The 22,400-nt window shown below is 42.5% G+C and overlaps 1 protein-coding gene across 4 annotated transcripts in view; it reads right to left on the reverse strand.

Annotated features, from left to right (window-relative positions):
* Positions 1-22,400, reverse strand: part of LOC308331472 (CCR4-NOT transcription complex subunit 3-like) — a 44,216-nt gene that overhangs the window by 20,429 nt on the left and 1,387 nt on the right. The window contains exons 2-12 of one of the 4 annotated variants that reach the window (XM_080786920.1): positions 19,119-19,181; positions 13,364-13,431; positions 12,851-12,883; positions 12,446-12,520; positions 11,658-11,747; positions 7,627-7,755; positions 7,339-7,434; positions 4,477-4,599; positions 3,533-3,623; positions 2,974-3,110; positions 375-431 (exon numbers count right to left, since the gene is read on the reverse strand). In XM_080786920.1, coding sequence (XP_080643046.1) covers positions 375-431; positions 2,974-3,110; positions 3,533-3,623; positions 4,477-4,599; positions 7,339-7,434; positions 7,627-7,755; positions 11,658-11,747; positions 12,446-12,520; positions 12,851-12,883; positions 13,364-13,431; positions 19,119-19,143 — 924 coding nt within the window. In that variant the 5' untranslated portion in view covers positions 19,144-19,181. Of the gene's footprint in view, positions 1-374; positions 432-2,973; positions 3,111-3,532; positions 3,624-4,476; positions 4,606-7,338; positions 7,435-7,626; positions 7,756-11,657; positions 11,748-12,445; positions 12,521-12,850; positions 12,884-13,363; positions 13,432-19,118; positions 19,182-22,400 lie in introns of all 4 variants that reach the window. The other 3 variants (XM_080786919.1, XM_080786922.1, XM_080786921.1) reach the window with 3 other exon arrangements.

The raw sequence follows: 22,400 nt of genomic DNA on the forward strand, positions 1-22,400 counted from the left end.
GGTCAATGTTTTTCAAAAAGGGCTCATAATCGCAAAAACGTCCCGCATATTTCGCAACTGCCCGCATATTTCACCGCATAAAATCACACACATATATGCATATTCCACAACATTTCGCATTTCTAATATTTCCGCATATTTTGCAAGTTCACAGCATAATCATGCTGGGAAAAAAAATCACAAAAAATCGCAATAATTTTCGCCCGCATAATCAAGGATTTTCGCCCGAGTATTTCTGGAGGGGTCTAGAATGGATCTCAACTCTACACAGCAGGGCTTGGTGCTGGAAGTCTGATCTGTTATATGATGGTGTCCAGTGCAGAACATAGCAACATTAACAGTACTTCTTCCACCACTAGACGCTTCACACTCACCTGACTAACTTCACTGTCTGTCGATCGTCCCCTCTTCTTGTCATCTTCCGAGTTCTCCTGGAGAAAACCATTCAAGCATAAACGGGTGAAATAATGCCGGAAATAAATTAATGGCATCCATCTATAGGCTTATTATAGCTTTTAAAATGCACAAAATCTCGGCCTGCCGCCATATACACGCTGCCTCTGGATTCAAGGACCCAAAACAATAACACAGTGGGCTACAGGCTAACAGGCAGTCTGAGACTGAAAGAAAGTTAAGACTACATAAACAAAAAAAAGAGAGGAATATAAGTTTGGCGTGAGACATGGGATTAAATTCTTAACCCTGCAGACGACATCTGGATATGCCGTATGAAAATACGTTAAGATATGAGAACATGAACGTAGACGGCTAGTTGTTGCCATGGAAATGGACATATACAACCACTTCGTAACATGGTGAACTGTCGACTCAAGACTCTCGAGAGTGGTGAGTGACATTATTGTTTGTAGAAGTACTATAAATTGATTGATTAATGGCTGAATTATGTATTATGGACTGTGCTGTGTGCAGAATGGGTACATTTTATATGAACGCACAAATCAATACAAAGACTGTTTCTGTGGACGACACACTGATAAAGCATTCCACTTGTTTACAAAAGGGTCCACCTTTTTCAATTCATCAGAGAACGGGTGGCGGATGGTTGCAGATTTATAAATTGAATTAATTAATTAATGTGGTCGAATAACAGGCGGATTATTAATATGCACGAGTGGATTCGGGTGACAAAAAAGCTCTCTAGTTGCTAAGATGGTCTCTAGTGGCTAAGATGCCATTAAAAAAACTGATTTGCATAAACAATAGTGAGTGAATATTGAATTACAATTTAGGCCTTCAGCAAACGCTCTTAATTCAGAGCGATTTACAGTAAGCAAGAACAAAACCATGGTAATGCATCAAATACATAAAAATAAGTCATCATGAATAATACGTTAGCTAAGAACCTAACAGTGGAATATCTATATAATGAAAATATACGTATACACCAGAGAGTGCTATGTCTACATAAAATGCTAGCTAAGTTACGTAAATTGAGCCTTTGCATACGCCTGTAAGGTCATCAAGGCTAGGGCATGTGCTACGGGCTAGGATGGAGTCTGAAGAGGTGGGTTTTCAGACGACAGATATGGGGGTGCCATGCCTTTGGTTGCTTTTAAGGCCAGCATCAGAGTTTTGTATTCTGTGCGGGCAGCGACCGGGAGCCAATAGAGGGAGCGGAGAAGGGGGAAGACGTGTGAGAATTTTGGCTGGTTGAAGACCAAGCGAGCTGTGGCATTTTGGATCAATTGGAGAGGCTTACGACTTGCAATGCGACACGTTGTGAGCTTGCAGAGTCTGCACTCTGCAGACTGGCTATTTTCACTATGGTTCCCTGCCACCATTGTAGTTGTACACTGAAGTATAACACAGGGCTAAAGAGATTAATTGTTGATATATACAGTATGGTATTAAAGAAAAATGCTTCTCAATTACTCAGTTAACCTACAGTACAATGTCAGTACATTAAGTCGCGAGAGGATCTAAATGTCGGTTTTGATATATTTTCAGTTCCTTGTGTCACCCTGATCCACGTTCTTTAACCCCGTTACGCTGTTTTTGAGCAGAGTTTCTCACGGCTCTATACTAAGTCCCTTTTCTGTTTCGCTCTACATTAAATATCTTCACAGAAAACAGCAGATCGACAAGCTCACAAATGAATCTCAGCGCAACGTGTCGTGAGCTTGTCGACCTGCTATTTTCTGTAAAAAGCTTTCCCCGGAACACGGATGGCTGGCTGGGGTTTAAGTCGTGTCTACAGCATTATGCTGGAGGAACCCTCATACAGGCCCCTACAGTACCAACACAAAGCCACACTATTCACCCTAATAGCCAGCCTCACCATGGGACTGGAGGCGGGCTAGATGGGAGATAAGACTGCTATAATGGCACGAAATCTCAGTGGTACAATAGCAAAGGCAACCGCCACAATGGCTTGTAGAACTACGCCCCCACCTTCAACTGAATGGCAATTATTATACCAAATTACATTACGGGCTTTTAGCCCTTAGATTAACTTTTAAACTTCATAGACTGCCAATGCAGTCTCCCATCTCAGAGTTAGTATATTAAATTGTATATTAAAACAAATTGCAACTGCACTTCTCATTTATTCGATTAATCAAAAAAGTAATTGATAGACTTGCTAAGAAAATAAACAGCCCTACTAAATATGACTAAATAAACTAATCAACTGCTAAAGGCCCAGGGATTAAAGCAAATTAAAATCTCACAACTGAAAAATGATTTGTGAAACAGACTACAGTTAACTTAATATGTAAAATAATACAATTATGATGTTTTAGTAATATTGTTCCTGCTGTTCATACTGCCAACTGGGGGAAGAAATCACAGATTGAGGCTTTTACATTTGATTTTATGAAATATCCGAGACCATTAGCATTTTATGGAAGATGCTTCTGCACATATTGCTAGTTTGACCATCACAATATTAACCGAAAGGAGACGCATTGAGAGCTTGTAGATTGACTATTTGGGGGGAGGTGGTGGTCTTACCGTAGTGCAAGTGGCGGGCGAGGGGGGGATGGGCGAGGAGGAGGTGGTGGAGGTGGGAGTACTGCTGGAGTTCTGGAAGATCTCATCATCCAGGGCGGACGGTCCTCCTGGTGGAGACGTGGCTACCACATTCAGAGCTGAGGAGGGGGAGAGAGAGAGAGAGAGACATACACACACACAGAGAAGCAGGGAAGAAGAGAGAGGGGGGAGGGAGGGAGGGAGGGAGGGAGGGAGTGAGTGTGAGAGAGAGTTTAAATTCTAATAGCAATGGAGCAGTAGAAGGATTTTATTATGCATCACCAGCATTCATCATTATTCTGTTGGTGAATCCCTCGGTACAATTCCTTTACTGGATGTTAATTTTCCCAAACAGAAATAAAGATGTTTTTTTTAGTCCGTTTTGTCATTTGCTCTCATTTATGCTTTGATGCACAAGATGGTTAATGGTTTTACATTCACGACCTGTAAGGTGTGTGTGTGTGTGTGTGTGTGTGTGTGTGTGTGTGTGTGTGTGTGTGCGTGCGTGTGTGGAATGTCTCTTTAAAAAGTACAAACGTACGAATGTCCTCCATATCGATGTCGTCGTACAGGAACTCGTTCTCTTCAAAGTCTGGATCTTGTGACGAGTCCAAGTAGTACTCCACGTCGTCCTGTAGGCCGTATATATATCGTCAATATATCAGCAAAGATCAAAGGGAGGGGGTCAAAAATGTAAATCATAAACTTAGTTTCATCCATTCAATACGGTACCACATTTGGCTGCCATTTTAAGCGGTCAGCTGGGTGGTATGGCTCGTATGCATTGTCAAAGCTGTTGATTTGTGTTCCGGCTTCGGTTCAATGGAACAAACATTACATTCCTATTAACACCACGAACGCCTGGGGGTATTTAGGACCATTAAATCAGAGCACCCAGCGATTTGCAGCAACGGAGCACATTTAGCTATCCAGGATGTAGCTGAAGTAGCTAGATCTAGCCAAAACACCCCCGAGGCGATTGAAAACAACGTATGATGAATTCTAACGTGACTAGCGACGGGACCGCGATGGCCTGTCTAAAACATAATCTTTGCTTAGAATTGGACGGAATGATTTAGATCAAGAGTTATTCACATTCTAAGATTTTCTGACTCATCCACTAAAATGGGGGGGAACATTTTGGATAACAACCGGAAATGACATAGAATGTTGCCCAACAGACGCTCCCAGCCTGTGGAGCAATGCTATCGGTTTTGATATCAATAAATCTCCGTCCTTTTATTAATCTCCGTCCTGAGCGCTGGGCGTGCCAATTTGATAGGACGGAGAACTCCGTTTATGCCGCTCAGGGTGTTAAGGATGAACAATTAATCGGGGTCATCATATCGGTATCGAATCAATATCAAAATAATACATTGGTTTTACATTGGTTACATAATTATGTTCGAATGTGAAGCTTGCAATATCCTCGCAGCCCACAGGCTGACAATTTGCTGTTTTGAAGTAGACTTTTAGACAACCAACCTTGATCTTCCTGATGGAGTCCACCACGATGGAGTCGTTGTCCAGCATCCTCAGTATGGTCTCCAGCATCTTGATGTGAAACCGATGCTTCTCCACAAACCTCTTCAGCTCCTCAATGCGATCCTGTTTCTAGTATGGAGTCACACAGCAGGGGGGGGGGGGGGGGGGAGAGAAAAACTCTGATGTTATACTTAAGTCAATGTGGCAACACGTCAATGGTGAAGTACTCAATTGCAAGTAAAAGGCCTGTGATCAACCTTTTACTTGAGTAAGAGCAATTGTTTGCATCAAAATATATATATATAAAGTACGGTACTGGACCTGAAATAGCAGATCTACAAGCTCAAAACTTTGGCTATTTCCACTATTCATTTAACCCATTTAGACCAGAGTTAAAAAGAAGTTGAAAGAATATATATTCAAAGATTTGCGACAAATTTTTACGATTTTTCAAAAATAGCAGACCTACAAGCTCGTAGTGCGCCACTCGGTGGCGCGCTATGAGCTTGTAGATCTGCTATTTTTCAATAGCTAAATTAAAATGAATGAAGTTATTTGTCATATATGCCCTGAGCACCTGTTGTTTACAAAGCCTGAAAGCAACACAGAAACACATCGTTAATCACAATTCATTGTCAAGTAAAATGTCATAATTATGACAGCTCTATACAGTACGAAAGTAGAAGTACATTTTTTCTCCCCTAAACTAGATCTATAAAATCAAAAGAGATCTGCGAATGAACATGAAACAAACTCCAACTCGGTAGAAAGTTCCTTATGTCAGCTGAAATGGTGCCAAGTTCACACTCTTTCTGTAGCGGGAACATCTTCATGTGCACACAGAAACCCATGGGACCTAATTAATTCATTATGTTTAAAACTTTTATGCTAAAAAGTGCTCCTCTATCCACTTTTGGCCTCCCCTCCAAGACAAGCTGCAAAAGAAGGTTAGCGTTAACCCTGTCGTCCCTATTTAGGGCATGTAATTATAGTCTAAAGTTTCCAAAATCTTTTCCAAATATATATATTTTTAATAACTGATCCACAACCTTGGCTAATGTGCTTTTTTCCTTTCAGAGCCATGCATCTGATAAGTGAATTACTAGCTGACGAGTGCTTGCATTCTAACTAATGTTAACTATTGTCCAAAGCTTCCAATGCCTTCCTGGTTCTCAACTTGTTCGGGGGACCACCAATTCCAATTGGACCCTTATGGGGTCTGTAACTCTGAGAGTGTACAAAATGGAACCACCAGATGTCCACCTGGTGCCATTCTTCTGCAGACCCAGGCACTGTGTTGGCGTTTTGCAGAAACCAAACATGTGGAAGAGCCAATCAGCTGTGCTGATTGCATACACAATTGGGCGTCCTTGAAATTAAAATAGTTGAGAATCACTGATCTAAAAACTACACTAACATTCCAACCTACATTGCAAAAGTCCTCAGCGCTCAGCGCTTATTTAACTCTCAGAGTTACAGCCCCGTAAGGGTCCAGTTGGGACCCCTGGTGGTCCCCGAACCTGATGTCGAGAAGCAGTTTTCTCATTCACAGCAGGTCAAGTGTAGAGGGCAGAGGCACGTAGGATGGATGCTGCTTTTTAAATATTAACCAACTTCTACAGCTGAGTGACATGATGTAAAAATGATAGCGCAAACTGTATGGTCCAAAAACATAAATATTTGATTTATTTCTCTCATGAACATGTAATATAATTTAAAAACGTTGGCGTTGTGCTGCTTCTCATTATTATTTGATATCTGATAGTGATGATGACATATTAAAACCTCAGCAAATGGTTTGAATCGTGTCGCAAACAGCAGAGAACACGTACTAAAAGAGAAGAAAATTACAGGATCTAAGTCTTAGACAATCAATTCTCTTAGATTCTAAGAGAATTGATAAAAATTAGTTTTCAGTCATTACTACTACTTTATTGATAAGAGGATAAGAAAATGAAAAGAGAAAGAAAATACTGGATTTGTGTAAGAGACAAAAAAATACTTTTGGGTCATTTGTCTGGAAAATAATTTGGTTTAAAAATAAATTGTATCTTGTTTCGAATCGCATTGTGAGCTTAGTGAACAAAATAAAATGTGCATTAGTAGGATAGCAGTTCACATCCTGACTAGAGATGCTCCGATCACGTTTTTGGGGGGTGATACCGATCACCGATTCTTTTAATAATTATTATTTAATTATTATTATTATATATCTTTTTTACTTTTAGCGGTGAATCGATCGATTGGAGCATCTCTAATCCTGACGCATTGTAAGCTTGTAGATCAGCTATATAAAATGACTAAATATGTCAGCAATGCAATTTATTTGTAATATCTTAAAGGCCAAACCTTTTTTATTCATATGTTCAATGGCAGAAACACAATCCAATCGTTGATCGCAATTATTTGAACGACAAATAATCGTCAACATAAAAGTTTGTAATGGTGATACAGCCCCTAGGGGCACATGGGGCGGGCATTCAGCCCCTAGGGGCACATGGGGCGGGCATTCAGCCCCTAGGGGCACATGGGGTGGGCATTTAGCCCCTAGGGGCACATGGGGCGGGCATTCAGCCCCTAGGGGCACATGGGGCGGGCATTCAGCCCCTAGGGGAACATGGGGCGGGCATTCAGCCCATAGGGGCACATGGGGCGGGCATTCAGCCCCTAGGGGCACATGGGGCGGGCATTCAGCCCCTAGGGGCACATGGGGCGGGCATTCAGCCCCTAGGGGCACATGGGGCGGGCATTCAGCATGGGGCGGGCATTCAGCCCATAGGGGCACATGGGGCGGGCATTCAGCCCCTAGGGGCACATGGGGCGGGCATTCAGCCCCTAGGGGCACATGGGGCGGGCACTGACCTCCTTGTCTCCTTTCTTTTTCCGCGTTTGGACTGAGAGCGACTCCACCTCGCTCTCAAACTGGTCCACCTGCATGTTCAACGTGTCTATTGTGTTCTGCATCGGGGGGAAGAAGAGACAAAACAAAGCATTGTTAAAACCGTACACCTGAGATCCCACTGGCTGGCCTCCTCGGGTTCCCCAGGCATTTCTACCAGACGTCACATTTACATAAGACTTAAGCTTGTAGCTGGACTATTTCAGACATGTATTTGTTGGATTGAGCAGATAAGTTCCATGATCTCTCACCGTTAGCCACGTCCCGACTTCCTCTTTCTCGCGCTGGGCGGGGTCGACCTTCTGTGCAAGACCCAGCCCTTCTTTAGAGTACGCCTTGGTCTTCGTCTCCCTCTCCACAATCTTAAACCGCTCCATTTGCTGTGGGGGGAAAAATACACATTTTAGTACTGAAAATCTTTGTTTCTCTTTGTTGTTTGTTGACCAAGTCTCAATCTTTGATTCATGAGTGAAAGGAGTTCGCCATACTAGTGCTGTGTTTCCTAAATAATTTGTTCTACATACAGCCAACCAATTGAATAAAGTGCAAATTGAGGTTCAGCCTTTGCTTTTATGAAATTTCCGAGATAACTTTTGCTTTTATGGAAGATGCTTCTGAACATCAATTTACCTTATGAGCAATTTGAATGGGTATTTATATTGCTGGTTTGTCCCTGGAAATATTTTTGGATGGGGGTCCTCAGTCAAATTCATATCAGTTTGTTATCAGGGTTTCCTTGACATGAAAAGGTTTGGGAACCACTTCTGTAGATAGACATTTCATATTTGACGGAAGCCTGGAAGCTGTTATAGGAGGTTAGTGCTCAGTTTCCCCAAACTTTTTCAGCTCCACAGCCAAAAGATCTTCTACGTCTTCTAAAGTGTTCTAAAGTAAACTAAGCAAGTACTATTGGATTCGCACACTTATTTTGATATTTGATATTCTTGACTTTCCCTTGAGCCATTATCAGATTATGGTGGTGGAAATGCCAGCACTGACAGACATGGCAGACGTGGTGATAAAGACGGCAGGTGGTGTTATGTGTGAAAGTGTGTTCAGCTTGATGCCGTTTAAAGATTGATATACCACACTGACTGGAGGCCACACCAGGTCAAATACAGTAGGATGTGTGCATGATGCATGTTGGTGGTGGAAATAACTAAGTACATTTACTAAAGTACTGTCTGTAATTAACCCATTAACCGATTCGGCAATTACATGCCGCGCAGCGCGATATGGTGCCAGATTCCAGCTCTAAACTACAAAACTTGGACAGCTGTGAACTCGTTGAACCAGAAGTAGTTGTGTGATGAGTCATAGCTTAACTCGGTGAAGTCTTCTCTCAGTGTAAACAATGATTTTCTACTGGTGAGGTCGGATTAAAGTATTATTAAGGTCTAAACATCGTCCATTAGCTCAATCTGAGCCCTATAAATGCTTTAGATCACGTGCGTGTGCGTGCCTCTATGGAGCCTGCCCATAGAGGCCTCTCTGAAACACAGCTAAATAAAAGATACGTTTGGTGTCTCCCAGGCATGCATACATACAGAGGATCACACTACAGTCAGCATCATACAAAAAAATCATACAAATCTGCACGCGACACGTTTTGAGGAGCTTGCAGATTTGCTACTTTTGCTATATTTGAATCCTGAAAAGTAACAGTAATGAGGTTTCCACTTTCCACCCGACAGAGGTAAAGTAACAGTAATGAGGTTTCCACTTTCCACCCGACAGAGGATACCAATCAACATGTTTAGACTTTTATTACCACGAGAACTCTGGCTTCCATCATTCATTAATAGCAACTTTCCGGGAATAGAAAGTCTGACGTTTCTATTAGTTTGGATTCACCATCGATGATGGTGATGGTAGGCGAGTTTCTGAACTGTCCACAGCCCTCCTCTGAGACACAGACCGAGTCAACAAAAAATGTCTTATAATGATCGTTACATGAATTACATGAAGATGAAAATGGGTGAAATGCTCCTTTAAGTAATTAATCAGACTAATCAACACATTGATTAGTAGATAATATATAACAATATTAGAAATCGTTAAAATAAAGAAGATTGTTAGAATAACGGCCAACAAAATAATTAACAGATGACTTCCAAGGTGAGTGAGAGTGAAGGCAACATGACAGTTAGCCTGGGCCCCTGCCCTGCTGCATTGCATGTCATTGCCCAGCTATTTCCATGCCAGCCCATTCCTGCAGTAATGTGTGTCGCTTGTAAAGCAAATCGTCTGTCGGGTGGAAACCTCCAATGTCCAAAAACCGCAAAGTGTTTTCAGGATTCAAATCCAAAAGCAGCAAAAGGAGCAGATCTACAAGCTCAGAAGGTGTCGTTTTGTGGCGTATTTCGAGCTTGTGGATCTGATACTTTTTTGTGACGCTGTGGTATGCTCAAGTAGGGGCAAACATTTACGGGGGGAATAAAAGTTACAATATGGAGATAGGAGGTTTCTGCCCCGACAGCCACGAAATGTTTCATTTCAGGTCAACCACGAAACCCTCCTGTGAGGGAGAGAAAAAGGCGAGTTGAATAGCGGAGCGGGGAATGAAAGCCGCTCATCAGGATGAGAGCAAAGCGCCAGGTGGCTGGCTTGGAAAGAGATTTCAATAGCTCTCATCAAAGTGTTTCTGTGGAGACTGCGTGACCTCAGGGAACTTGGGAAGTACGCTAAAGACCAGGTGTCTTGTTTAGCGGATCGGGCCTGATACTGGCTCACTGAAACCAGAAGAGCCATAATGAACATGTGCTGTGTGGGTTTGTGAGGAGGAGGAGGAGGAGGAGGAGGACGGGGGGAACGTTAGTTAGGTCTATATCAAGGCAAGGACCCCTAAATTGATATTTATTCAAAAAAACAAAACAGGGGTGGGTCCAAAATGACCCTTATAGGATCATAACATCTGAGAGTGTACAAAAAGCTGCTATAATGAAATATAACCCAATTGACTAAATTCAAAGCCCTGGGCTATGAAAACACGTTTGTGTGTTAACAGTGGACAGTTCCGGTTTGGGAAATTAAACCAAGCCCAAGTAAGTTCAGTCCATAACGTAGGGCCACATGTTTGATTCAGTTAAAACAAAGGATTAAAGAAAAATAAAAATAAATTAACGTATGGCCATTGGCCAAGTCCTAATGTGTTCCGATCTATCGGAACACCTCTAGTCGTCAGGGAGATGTCACGAGTGTGTCACCGGTTCAGTGGGGATGCAAAGAAGCTACCATTATCTCTAAGATTAGAACCTTCAAGATCATTGACCAGCTTACACCAGGAGAGAGTCCTGTACTAACCAGGACATTAATACAACCCAAATACCTCTGCACTTTACAGGGCTCTTTAGATCCATACTCATTCATAATCACCAGGGTTGACATCTCGGACACATTGAGAGTTTGTAGATTACTATTTTCACTATTTAAATACGCAACATGCTCGCGAACCGGCCCACATTTCCACTAGCTTTAACCAGAACCATTGTAATTGGGGCTGGCACAGATGAATGGTTAGATAGTCTGCCTGTGGAGCAGGATCTCCAGTTGTCCCAGGTTCGATTCCAGGCCTGGCTTGCAATGTGTCGATTAAGACGGGTCAAAGTGTCCATTTCACGGGGGAAATTAATTTGTTAATGACTGTTACAGTTTTCCTTAAATTTTTGCTTGCTTTTGCCACTGCTTATATATCACATCTGCATCTTACAACCAATAGAGTAGTAACACCCCCAGAGAGCAGTGGAGCAGGCAGGAGCAAGAGGCTCACAGCAGTGCTTGTATCACCTGTGCACAAGTCCCCTTCACAGAAGGTCAATGGCACTTCTGACCTTTATATGTTGCTTTTATGTCGACGGGATATGTTGAGACATTTATGAGGCGCTGACTGTGATGCACACTATTTGTTTTTACCTCCGTTTTAAGGTTGCTTTGTATTGTTGACGCTTCCTCTTTTTTTTTTGCCTTGTATTGCTGTACACAACAGTGCTTTTTATGTTTTTTACCATTTACCTATAACTTTGTAACCTTAACTGCTTTGCCGGCTCTAGGCGACTGATTTCCGCCTGCAGGATAATAAATCAGTCTATCCATCTATCTATCTATTTTTGCCAGCAAAAGTTTTCATGAGGGTTCCCTGACAGAAATTGTCTGATAGGGAGGCCAAAACGACCAAAACGTTTGCGGACCACTGAGCGACACAACCTGTGGCGTCATCATCAAGTCACCTGGCTGGGAGGAAGTTGACAACAAACGTGCCAACATGCGTTTTGCGTCTACTTACCGTCTCGATGAGTTTGCGGTTCTCTACAAGCTGCCGTTTGTCTTTGATCTCATTGGACGCCACCCATGTCTTGATCTGATCTCGAAGACGCTGGGGAACGACAGGAAGTGCAAGAACACCACCGACATGAGGAGGGAAAGAGGGAGAAAGACAGAGAGAGTGAGTCGAGTTAAAAGGTTTCAGCATGCAGGGACTGGTCATGTGCAGTCAGGGATGGCATGCGTGTGCGTGCACGCGCGCGTGCCTATGTGGGGGAGAGAGAGAGAGCTTGGCTTGGGGTAGTGTTTGGTGTTCATGGTAACACCATGGCTGACTGCTATGATATTGAATATATTGCGCATTAACAATCATGTTGGCGCGCAGACTGTGTACACATACATACTACCAACTGCATCACTTAACATGAATAAGCACACATTGTCATGCCAAACAAACACACACACTGCTAGTCCAGACACAAAAGAACACAATAGTTAGAAGATGAGCTTTTGTGTGTATGTGTGTGTGAATGAGTGAGTGGTGTGTGTGTGTGTGTGTAAATCACAAAATGTTTTAATAATTTTGTATTTTTATAACACAAATCTTCTATTCTGTATGGGTCCCTGGCAAAACATATTTTCAGGTGTGGGGGGGGGGGGGGGTCCATTTAATCCAGTCAATTTGGGGGTCCTTGGCACAAATCCGTTTGAGAACCAATGCTTTTAACCTCTCAACTCATTCCAACTCAACTCAAACACAAATAACTCAAACATATAAAATGAATGCCCCAGTGAAAACTGCCTCCTCACCTGTAGCTTTTTAATCTCTTTCTTGAGGTCGGCTTCATACTTCTCCTTCTGGTTGGCGTTGGCTGCATTGTGAAGCTGCGTGGGGGGCAGACGAGGAACAGGCGGCTTCAGACACAATGTGCACCCAACACCCACAATGACAACTGTGTGGATGTTGCGTAATAAGGATTTTCTTTTTTGTTTAAAGAAATATTGATTCTTTGCTGCGGAATTTTGCAACTGGCGATATGAGTTACACCGACCAAACTCATATCGGCAGTTGCAGAATTCTGCATGCTGGTGACAGCAATATGAGAACAAGAAGGGCTGTGCGTGCCAGTGCCTAACAGTTGAGTCAGTTTGAATGTGAACATTTTTTTACTTTTCTTTCTTTTTCCACAAAATATGCCCAAAATGGGGACAAACCTGGTTGAAAGTGTGAGGAACACAGCAACTAATCTTGGGATTCGAACAGTGCAGCATCGATCAACGCCAAAACAGCCGCACATATGTTTGGCAAGTCAAAAACAGGAACAGGATATCACATGGAAAAAGGCAAAACAGCTTAGGCTACAATAGAACAGTCACGCCCCTGTTTCCCCAATATCCCCAAGGTCTTCTCTGCGTCCTCTGTTGCATTTACAGTAAATTAACGTTTAAAAAGCATCTAAAATTCCATTTGATACAGTGAAGTGTTGTGTGTTTTTATTTATTTGTTGTTTTCACGCTCTCACTTGTAATCTTAGCAATTTTTATTTTTATTTTATCCGAACAAATGTAGTTGAATGAATACTGACTTTTTAACAAATGTGTATTTGTAATTGTATGTCTACTGTAATGTTTATTCTTATGTGGACCCCAGGAAGACTAGCTGGTTGCTATGGACCAGCTAATGGGGATCCTTAATAGAAATCAAATCAAATCAAATTCTTCCTTTACCTTCTGCCAGATGTCCTCAAACTGCTCCACCCCCTCCGCTACTTTTTTCAGACATCGATCTATTTCACCTGGATGTAGAGGGCAAGAGAAGAACACAGAGCAAACGTCAAGCTTAGGCCTACCGGTAATTCATACCTCATCACACCACCGAGATGGGGGAAAATACATTTTCTGTACTATTTATGCAGGGGTCGGGTGGCGTGCATTTACAATTTACAATGTAGGCGTTTGGCAGACACTCTTAATTCAGAGCAATTTAATGTAAAAGCCACTAGTGTAGGGCCCTGTGGGAAGTAATAAAGGGTGTAAGTGTTTACAGTAAGTGCCTTCAGAACCAATCACATCATGTGTACACACCTGGACTACCTGCATGCACATGCGCGCACACACACACACACACACACACACACACACACACACACACACACAGTATAATACAGGATACACCGACAGTATATGATGCATTAAGTCACCAATGTATTTATTATTTAGTCACAAGCTCGCCTCTTGCTAATATTTTTCATTAATAATAACCAATTTAAGCTCACATTAAGCGCCCCCACAAACACACACACACACACACACACACACACACTCTCTCTCTCTTCCGGAACATGGCTGGCATCTCATCAAAGATGCATGGCGTAAAAGCTGCACATTCTTGTAAGCAAGCGGGAGAACACCCAACCCCCACCACCCTCATCCCAGGCGGGAATGATGTGTCACCACGAACGGACGTGGTTAAAAATGCACCGTCGGCGTCGTCACGGCGACAGGCGGGTGAGCGGGAACCAAGGACAGAAGGACGATGGAGGTTGGACGCTGAGAGTTGCCAGATTTTGCGCGAGAAATAAGCAGCCAGGTCTTTGAAAACAACAAGCCCAAAAGAGGAGACTAATATAGGCCACATGAGCACTTTAAACCTATATATATATACATTGGCTATTTGAAAATAGCCGATCACCGATGTGACACGTTGTGAGCTTGTATAGATCTGCAGGCCTGTCACAATTATTACATAATCAGACATCTAGTCGCGAGAAAATCTCGCAATTATTTGAGATAATCGCAATCATTTTACATAATCGTCATGATCGTTTCCATGTTGAAAACTGTTGCATTTTCAAATATAAAAAAGCAGAAATAGCAGATATACAAGCTTATAGATCATCAAGTATAACATTATTACTGTAATTGTATACTTAAAAGTTATTTGTCATATCTGCCCTGTGCAATGTTATATTACGATTCTCTGGATAATTTGTTAAATGTGTTCCAATGTTCAATGCCAAAATCAGAAATGCCAAAAATGTAATCGTTAATCACAATTATTATTTGTATGACAATTAATCATCAACTACAATGTTGTAATTCCAGATGGGCGTCCACGGACAAATATATTGTATTTTGGGGATCCTTGACATGAAAATGTTTGAGCAAGCTCAAAAAAGCAACTACATTTTAAAAACAAGCCCCAAAAATATATACATATATTTACAAGCAACATTACAGAAAAGGTCGCTCATAATAAGCCGAAATGGCAACACTGGTTGGAGAGGGGGGGGGGGGGGGGGGGGTGTCGAGGAGTATGAGGAATGTGTTGAGGGAGCAGTAGTGAAAGTAACTAAGTACTCAAGTAAGTACTGTGTACTTGACTACAATTTTGAGATATTTTTACTAGTATTGGAGTATTTCCAATTTTGATACTTTTTTAACTAGATCTCAGAGGCAAATATTGTATCTTTTTACACTACCACACAACAGCTTTAGTTATTAGTTATTGCTAGATTTTCAAGCCTTCAAATCAAGTCCTGAATTGCGCTGACCACCAGAGCAATGGTCAGGTGACCACATTATGGCCATCTGAAACACACTGCTCTCCAACCCTGCTGTGGTGTGATTATTCTCATGACAGACGTCTGTTCATGGCAAGTTTAGTGCAGAATGGAGGCCCCTGGGGGGGATACAAGAACGCCTGCCGCCACCAGGTATTCCTAAGCGTAACCAGTGTGAAATTATACATAAACCTAGCTTTAGTCCTAACCTTAACCTCAGTAAAACTATGCCTAACCCTGAACCTATTCCTAACCTTGAACTTAGAATCCAAGAACAGTTATGGGCAAGCGGGCCGCAAAATAAATGGGGGCGCGTGTGTTTTGGGGCGAGCGACGCGTTCCAGCTGCCACTGGCAGCAGTAAGCTGGGTTGTACAACATGGCCCCTGGTGTGACTATCCTCATGGCAGACCCCTGAACAATGTCAAGTTCGGTGCAGTCCGAACCTTATGATTGTGACGTCCACAGTCCATGTGTCCACCCACCCTCTAAGCAATTTGAATATAGGAAAATTATTAGAAAACATACAACAACCACTTAAGCCCAATTGTATACACACGCTATTCTAAAACAGCCGATTAACAAGCTCATGGCTTGTCGCGGGGCGATGGCATCAAGTATATGCAGTAGAACTAGATTGATGGTAATACTTTTGTACTTTTATTCTCAAAGTAAACATTTTAATACACTTTCTTGTAACAGTGAGTGACTGAGAGTGGCACAGCTGAGGCAGGTTGGGGGTTGGGGGGTGTTGCAGAGTGAAGGAGGCCAGACATCAGTGACTTGATGAGAGGCAGAGAGCGGGGGGAGGGAGGATGATCAGAAATGACAGACAGATGGAGGAGAGAGGGGGGAGGAGGCGTACAGAGGAGGTGGAGAGGTAGAGCACCAGGAGAAACTCCAGGAGAGACAATATGTAACTGTTTTTAGAGCGTTTTGAAATTTGTCTTCTTTGTAACTATTTGTAACCTATGTAATTCACATGTATACCTTTTGTTTTCCTTTTCCTGATGTATTGTGATGGGGTTCTTTTAGAATGAATAAAACTCGAATGAAAAGGTGGTCTACTGTAGTTTCTGTGGGCACACTCAGGATTATTAGAGTGTGACAAAATGATAAGAGAAAGATTACAAGCAGAGAGGAAAACAAGGAGGATAGACGAGTATGAACAAATAAGATTAGTTCTGATAAGAGAGAGAGAGAGAGAGAGAGAGAGAGAGAGAGAGAGAGAGAGATGAGACAATGGCAGTGATTCTAGAAGTAGGTTAGGGGGATGATGTAGACAGGAGAGACAGACTGATTCTTACTTTAGGGCAACGATTCACAACATGTGGGCCATGAGGATATTGCAAGTGGGCCCCCAAATAATTAAGAATAATTAAATAATTCAACTCGGGCGGGTTACCAGGTAACCTGACTCCGCCAGCTGGTGGCAGCAGTGAGTTCCTCCAACTGCTCCCAATCTGGTCCCTCTCGGGCAGAGACGATGTACTCCGAGGCATTTCTGACCGGAGAGATATGCGGCCGCTAGAGGCAGGATCAATGCGATACTGATGACGTATTGAAGCGCTGCCACAGTGCAAATGTAAACACAACCTAACAAGACTACAACTCAAAATTATTATTGAGATAATCATTTTTGTCCCGCTGCTTCCGGTGTATCTGCTTGAGAGAGCCCAGATCCAGGCAGGAGGAGGGAACTTGTGAACTCAATACTGCCGCAATCTGGCAGAGTCAGGTTAGGTACCAGGGGGTCTCCAGCTAAATTTGCTTATATTGCGTCACAATCATTTTAACCACTTTCACTTAAACCATATTTGATATGGCTGTTCAAAAATAGCAGATATAAAAACTCTTCTTTTTAACTCAAATCTTTGCGCCTGGCACAAAATATTTTTTAGATGATGGGGGTCTGCAGCCAAATACATATCATGTTGGGGTCCTTGACATGAAAAGGTTTGAGAACCACTGTCCTATTGCATGTGTCTTTTAGCGCACAAAATCTCTCTCGTGGTCTCTCCCCCCTCCGTGTGATCTCTGTGACACAGGCTGCTGGACTGCACACAGTGAGTGCTTGGTGCCACTGTTTGCATAACATTGTTATCGTTCATCTTTTTGAACGCTCACATAATTATCGTTGTTTATCGTGCTTGGTGAGCAGACATTCTCTTGTCATGATGGGGGCCGGGGGAATGGGGAGGGGGCTGAGAAAGAGATGGAGAGAAGGGGGGAAGGGGGGTCTAATGATGAATATATAAAGAGGAAGAGCAAGAATGTGAGAGGTGTCACTGAGGAGAGACAGCAAGTGAAATGACAAAAAATACTTCTCTAGGAGGACCATTCAATAAAGTCTCACTGTAAACGACTTTAGCCTTTTACAGCTTTACAAGCTCACAGCACGTCGCACCGCAACACGCCGCGATCTTGTAGATCGGATATTTTAGGCATACAAGGACAGTGGGCCGGCACACGACCAAAGTATAAACCAAGGCATTAGATGCCGTCTTCTTTTTTTTTTTAAGATATTTTTTTTGCGGCTTACGCCTTTTTATTGGTTTTTTGAAGGGACAGACAGTAGACTGACAGGAAACGGGAGAGAGATGGGGGAAGACATGCAGTAAAGGCCGTGTCGGGCTCGGGAGTCGAACCCGCGGCACACTGCGACTGGATTACCAGTCGGGTGCCCAGACGGTTACGCCACCGCCTGGGCAGATGCCGTCTTCTTGGTGATATTTTTAGCAGGAGGCAGCCAACCTCCTCTGTAATAATACATTACTATCTGTCACAGCTGCTGAAGTGCTAATGCCTCATGTTTTCCTGTGGGGTAAAGGTCCAGCACTATAGGGGATTGCTGGCTGGCTGGAGGTTCCATTTAGAATCAAGGTGATGCACACCGTGCTACAGGTAAAGCTGACAGTGAGAGTCACAGCAAAGGTCCAACAAGTTGTCCACGTGGATTAAAGCAAAGTAAAATCTCACGGCTTGAAAATGTTTGTATGACCCCAAGTCCTTCCTAATGTGAGATTTGTGAAACAGGGCACTAGCGCTGATTCCTAAACAGTTACCACAATATGTAACATTATGATATTTTAGTAATATTGTTCTTGCGGTCCGAGACAGTGCCAACTGCCAACCAGGTGAAGAAGTGAGACTTAACCTTTGCTTTTATACAAAAGATGTCTGAGAGACCAAGACTATTAAGATATTATGGACAATGCTTTTGAACACATTGCTAGTTTGACCACTACAAATCCTTAAAATAATAACCAAAAAACAGCCCATCTACAAGTAGATAGATATGAACAGAACAGTCTTCCATAGAAGACTTCTATGGAATTCAAATGACTGAAATCAGTCATGGCGACTTTAATCCATGTATCCAATCTCGAATACTTTGCAGTTACTGTCTCAACTTTCTACTTTGTGCTGTACCTTCCAAACCTCTACCCACTGCAAACATCCAAATAATGGGATAAACACAACAGCACTGCTTCCACATTCATGTTATGCTACTGTACACATTTCTGAATCAAAATAAAATTGGGTCTCATTATTCACTCCTTCTGTCAATTCTGTGCATCTCAGAATGAATACCCAAAACTTGGCACAAAATGAAAACCAACCAGCAGAGCACTGATTTCGCATTGGGCCTATACATTCCTGCTAAAAGATTAATACATCAAATGTTAACTAATTGGACAATCAATCAATCATTGAAAATTGATTAGTGTGAAGCCAAAATCGTGATGACGATTAAAATTCGATTAATTGTGAAAACGACTTGAAAAATGCTAAGGCTATTTGGCTCTACTCGCAAACAGACAGAACACGTCACACCGCAGACAGACAGACAGACAGACAGACAGACAGACAGACAGACAGACAGACAGACAGACAGACAGAGAGAGAAATTCATCTCACCTTGTAGTTTTCGTTTATCGGCCATGGCTGAAAACTAGGATGCTGTCTTCATGCCTTCTTTCACTGTGGGTGGACAAAAACAAAGAAAAATTGCTTAGCTTTACGACATGCATGAAATGAGCTTCACAAGGATACAGCACGAGTATTGATATGAAACCTGCACCTAAGGGCAATATTTGAAGAAATGTACAGAAAACTAAATACTGTATTGTTTTTACTAAACCTAACCTCGATTAGTCGACTAAATCGATTGACCGAGTCTGATTCGACTGCAAATCTCTTTCGAATCATGCAAAAAATAATGAAAATAAATCATGATTCGACTGAGATTGGCCTTGCTCAAGGGCACTGACAAACCAGAAGATATCGTTGCTGTCGGGCACAAACTTCTTATTTCCATATTGTGTTTTCCTCAAATTAACACCCTAACCCCCTACTTGATAATACTACTACAGCATGACACAAACTAAATAGCTTGAAATGCGGCACAACATAATCGACGTGTTTAGAGCTTGCCAATCTGCTATTTTGAATTTGTAAGTAAGTAACAGTATTGGACATTCCACAGAGTCGATATGCGGCTGCCGTCGGTCACATCGTCTCTTAACAAACCTCTCTTAACTGTCCCTCTAACCACTAAAGAAGACATCCCACTTAATTTTTCCTGTCCTTTTTTTAAAGTCCAAGCCTTCCTCAGTCCATGCATGTTGTTAACTCACTACCACAACAACTTCAGAACACATTACTTTTTCATTGCATTTCAGATTGTGGCGGCGAACCCTCTGAGCTCTGTTGATTTGAGCTAACGAAGTTAAGGACAGGTGGCGCGAGGACAAACACGGTGTGAAGGGGAAGGAACAAGCTTTTCACATTAGCTCAGGAAAGGCTTCTAGTTCCGGATACAGGTAGACCTGTCACAATTATTATATAATCACTTTAGTTTTATTTGTAACTTGGGTTCACATTTTCTACTAAACAGATCAATCTTTGCTGTTTCAGACTTTGTCAAAAAACAATTGCACAGGGCAGATATGACATAACTTTAATAAACAAAGAAATGACTGAACAATGACCGGTAGTCCAGTAGCAATAATAGAAAATGACCAAAACAGGCCATGCATGTAATAATTGTATAGGTTTTCGTAAATAAATAGCTGAAATAGCCCAAATGTCGCGATGATGAGTTGTAGAGCTTGCAGATCAGGTATTTTCACCATTTTTCCAACAGATGAATATATTCAGGTGATTGAAGTGATTCTGACAATTTTGTTGAATAATTCAATAGTTTAAATGAACGTGAAATTATTTTGGAAGCCTAGATGGAAAGAGAGGTCTGTGTTTATTGTTGTGAGCACACAGATTTGAAGCAATCTAAACAGCATTGTAGATATGACATGTGAAATGTTACTATAATAATAGTATAATGATAGCATGATACTATAATAATACTATATTTATTAATAGTAATACTATATGTTTGTTACTATAATAAACAACTGAATCTGGGGAGCCTGCTGGCCTAGAGGTCCAAGCGCATGCCACATATAGGCTCTGGCCTGACAGCGGGTCGCGTGTTCGAGTCCTGTTCATGACGACCGTTGCTGAATGTCCCTCTCTCCCTCTTTCTTCACTGTGACTACCAATAAAAAGGCACAAAAGCGTAAAACAAATCTTGAAAATTAATCTGGAGAAACTTTTGCCTGACACTATCCTTACATAGGACCTGTAAGTTTATTTTTTATTTATTTTCTGACCATTCCAAAGCATGAAAAATGTACTTTTAAAAAAAAGGTTTAATATCCCAGATCTGACCCAGAGCAACATGATGGAGCAGAGTTATACATATTTCTAATATATATTTTGGAGGTGACAGGAAAAAGGAGAGAGACTGACTGAGAGAGTGACACGCAGCATTGGCGCAAACATCACTGTGCTTGGGAATCGAACCTGCGACCGGCCGTCAGGCTGCATTAGGCGGTGGTGGCTCAGGGGTAGAATGGCTGGATGGCAACCCAAGGTTGCCAGTTCGAACCCGTGCTCCCCCAGAGTTAGTGTCTAAGTGTCCTTGAGCAAGACACTGAACCCCTAATTGCTCCTGATGTGCTGGTTGGTGCCTTGCCTTGCATGGTTTCTGCCGCCGGTGTATGAATGTGTGTGAATGGGTGAATGTAATGCACAATCTATGTAAAGCGCCTTGGATAAAGGCGCTATATAAATGCACCATTTACCATTTTAGAGCCTAATACGGTATGTGGCATGCGCCTTAACCACTCGGCCATCGGCGCCCCATGGAGCAGAGTTATGAACACCTCTGCTACTCTGTCCATAGACTCCATACTATATACAGCGGAATGGTCCCCTAGGCTAGCTGCATCCCAGCCAGTCCACATCATTATCGACAGCCGGTGTCCATTTCAATAACGTTGTTACAGTCATCATCAGCCAGTTGCACACACATGCACACACACACACACACACACACACACACACGAAAGAAAATTGGATCTAACAGGCGAGGAGCCCACCAGCCAACATCAAAGTCTGCATACATCAAAATACTCTGCATGTTCCAACAGACCAACACTGAACCCATGTTAACACACTGCAACAAAGCAGCTCATTAGCTCGAGTATCATTTTTTTTTTTTGCAAACAAGTGTGTTTCAAGCATCACAGCCCAGGGGTAACCGGAACGCTCACCCCAAAACACGCTCGCCCCCCGGCGGTCCTCGCAATCTTCTATTTGTTTTACTGTGGCATAGTTTTGGAATAAGTTTAAGTTTAGGTTTAGGTTTTACTGAGGTTACTATTTGGAATAGCTGGTGGGATCTAATAGAAGAGTTGCGTGAGGGGGCCCATAGACTCCAGTCCAATGCATTCCGTAAACTTCCGGTTGTCCCCATTCAATAGAAGTCTATGTAGAGGAGCCGCCATTGGACTGGCCCCATGAAGTGAACGGAGTTTGCGTAACTCTGTCTTACTCTATGGCTCTGGCTGGTGGAAACCCCGCCGAGGTCGCCGGATTTGACCCAGGGCGAGCGCGTTCTCTCTAGTCACCCGATTTGGTCGACTCCAAATTAAGACAGTGAGTGTGTGGTCAGCATTATAACAGAAAGAGAGAGATCATTCACATGAAGTGTTTATAAACAACACAGGCATCATCATCATCACCACCACCACTACTACAACAACTGTAGGGTTGGGGACTAGAACCGGAGGAATCGAGGATCCAACATTGAGTTACCGGAATCGATTTCATCATTCACACTTGGAAGTTGGAACT

Source organism: Protomyctophum bolini (assembly GCF_963924005.1).
Source record: "Protomyctophum bolini genome assembly, chromosome: 17".
In the NCBI taxonomy this organism is placed as follows: domain Eukaryota; kingdom Metazoa; phylum Chordata; class Actinopteri; order Myctophiformes; family Myctophidae; genus Protomyctophum; species Protomyctophum bolini.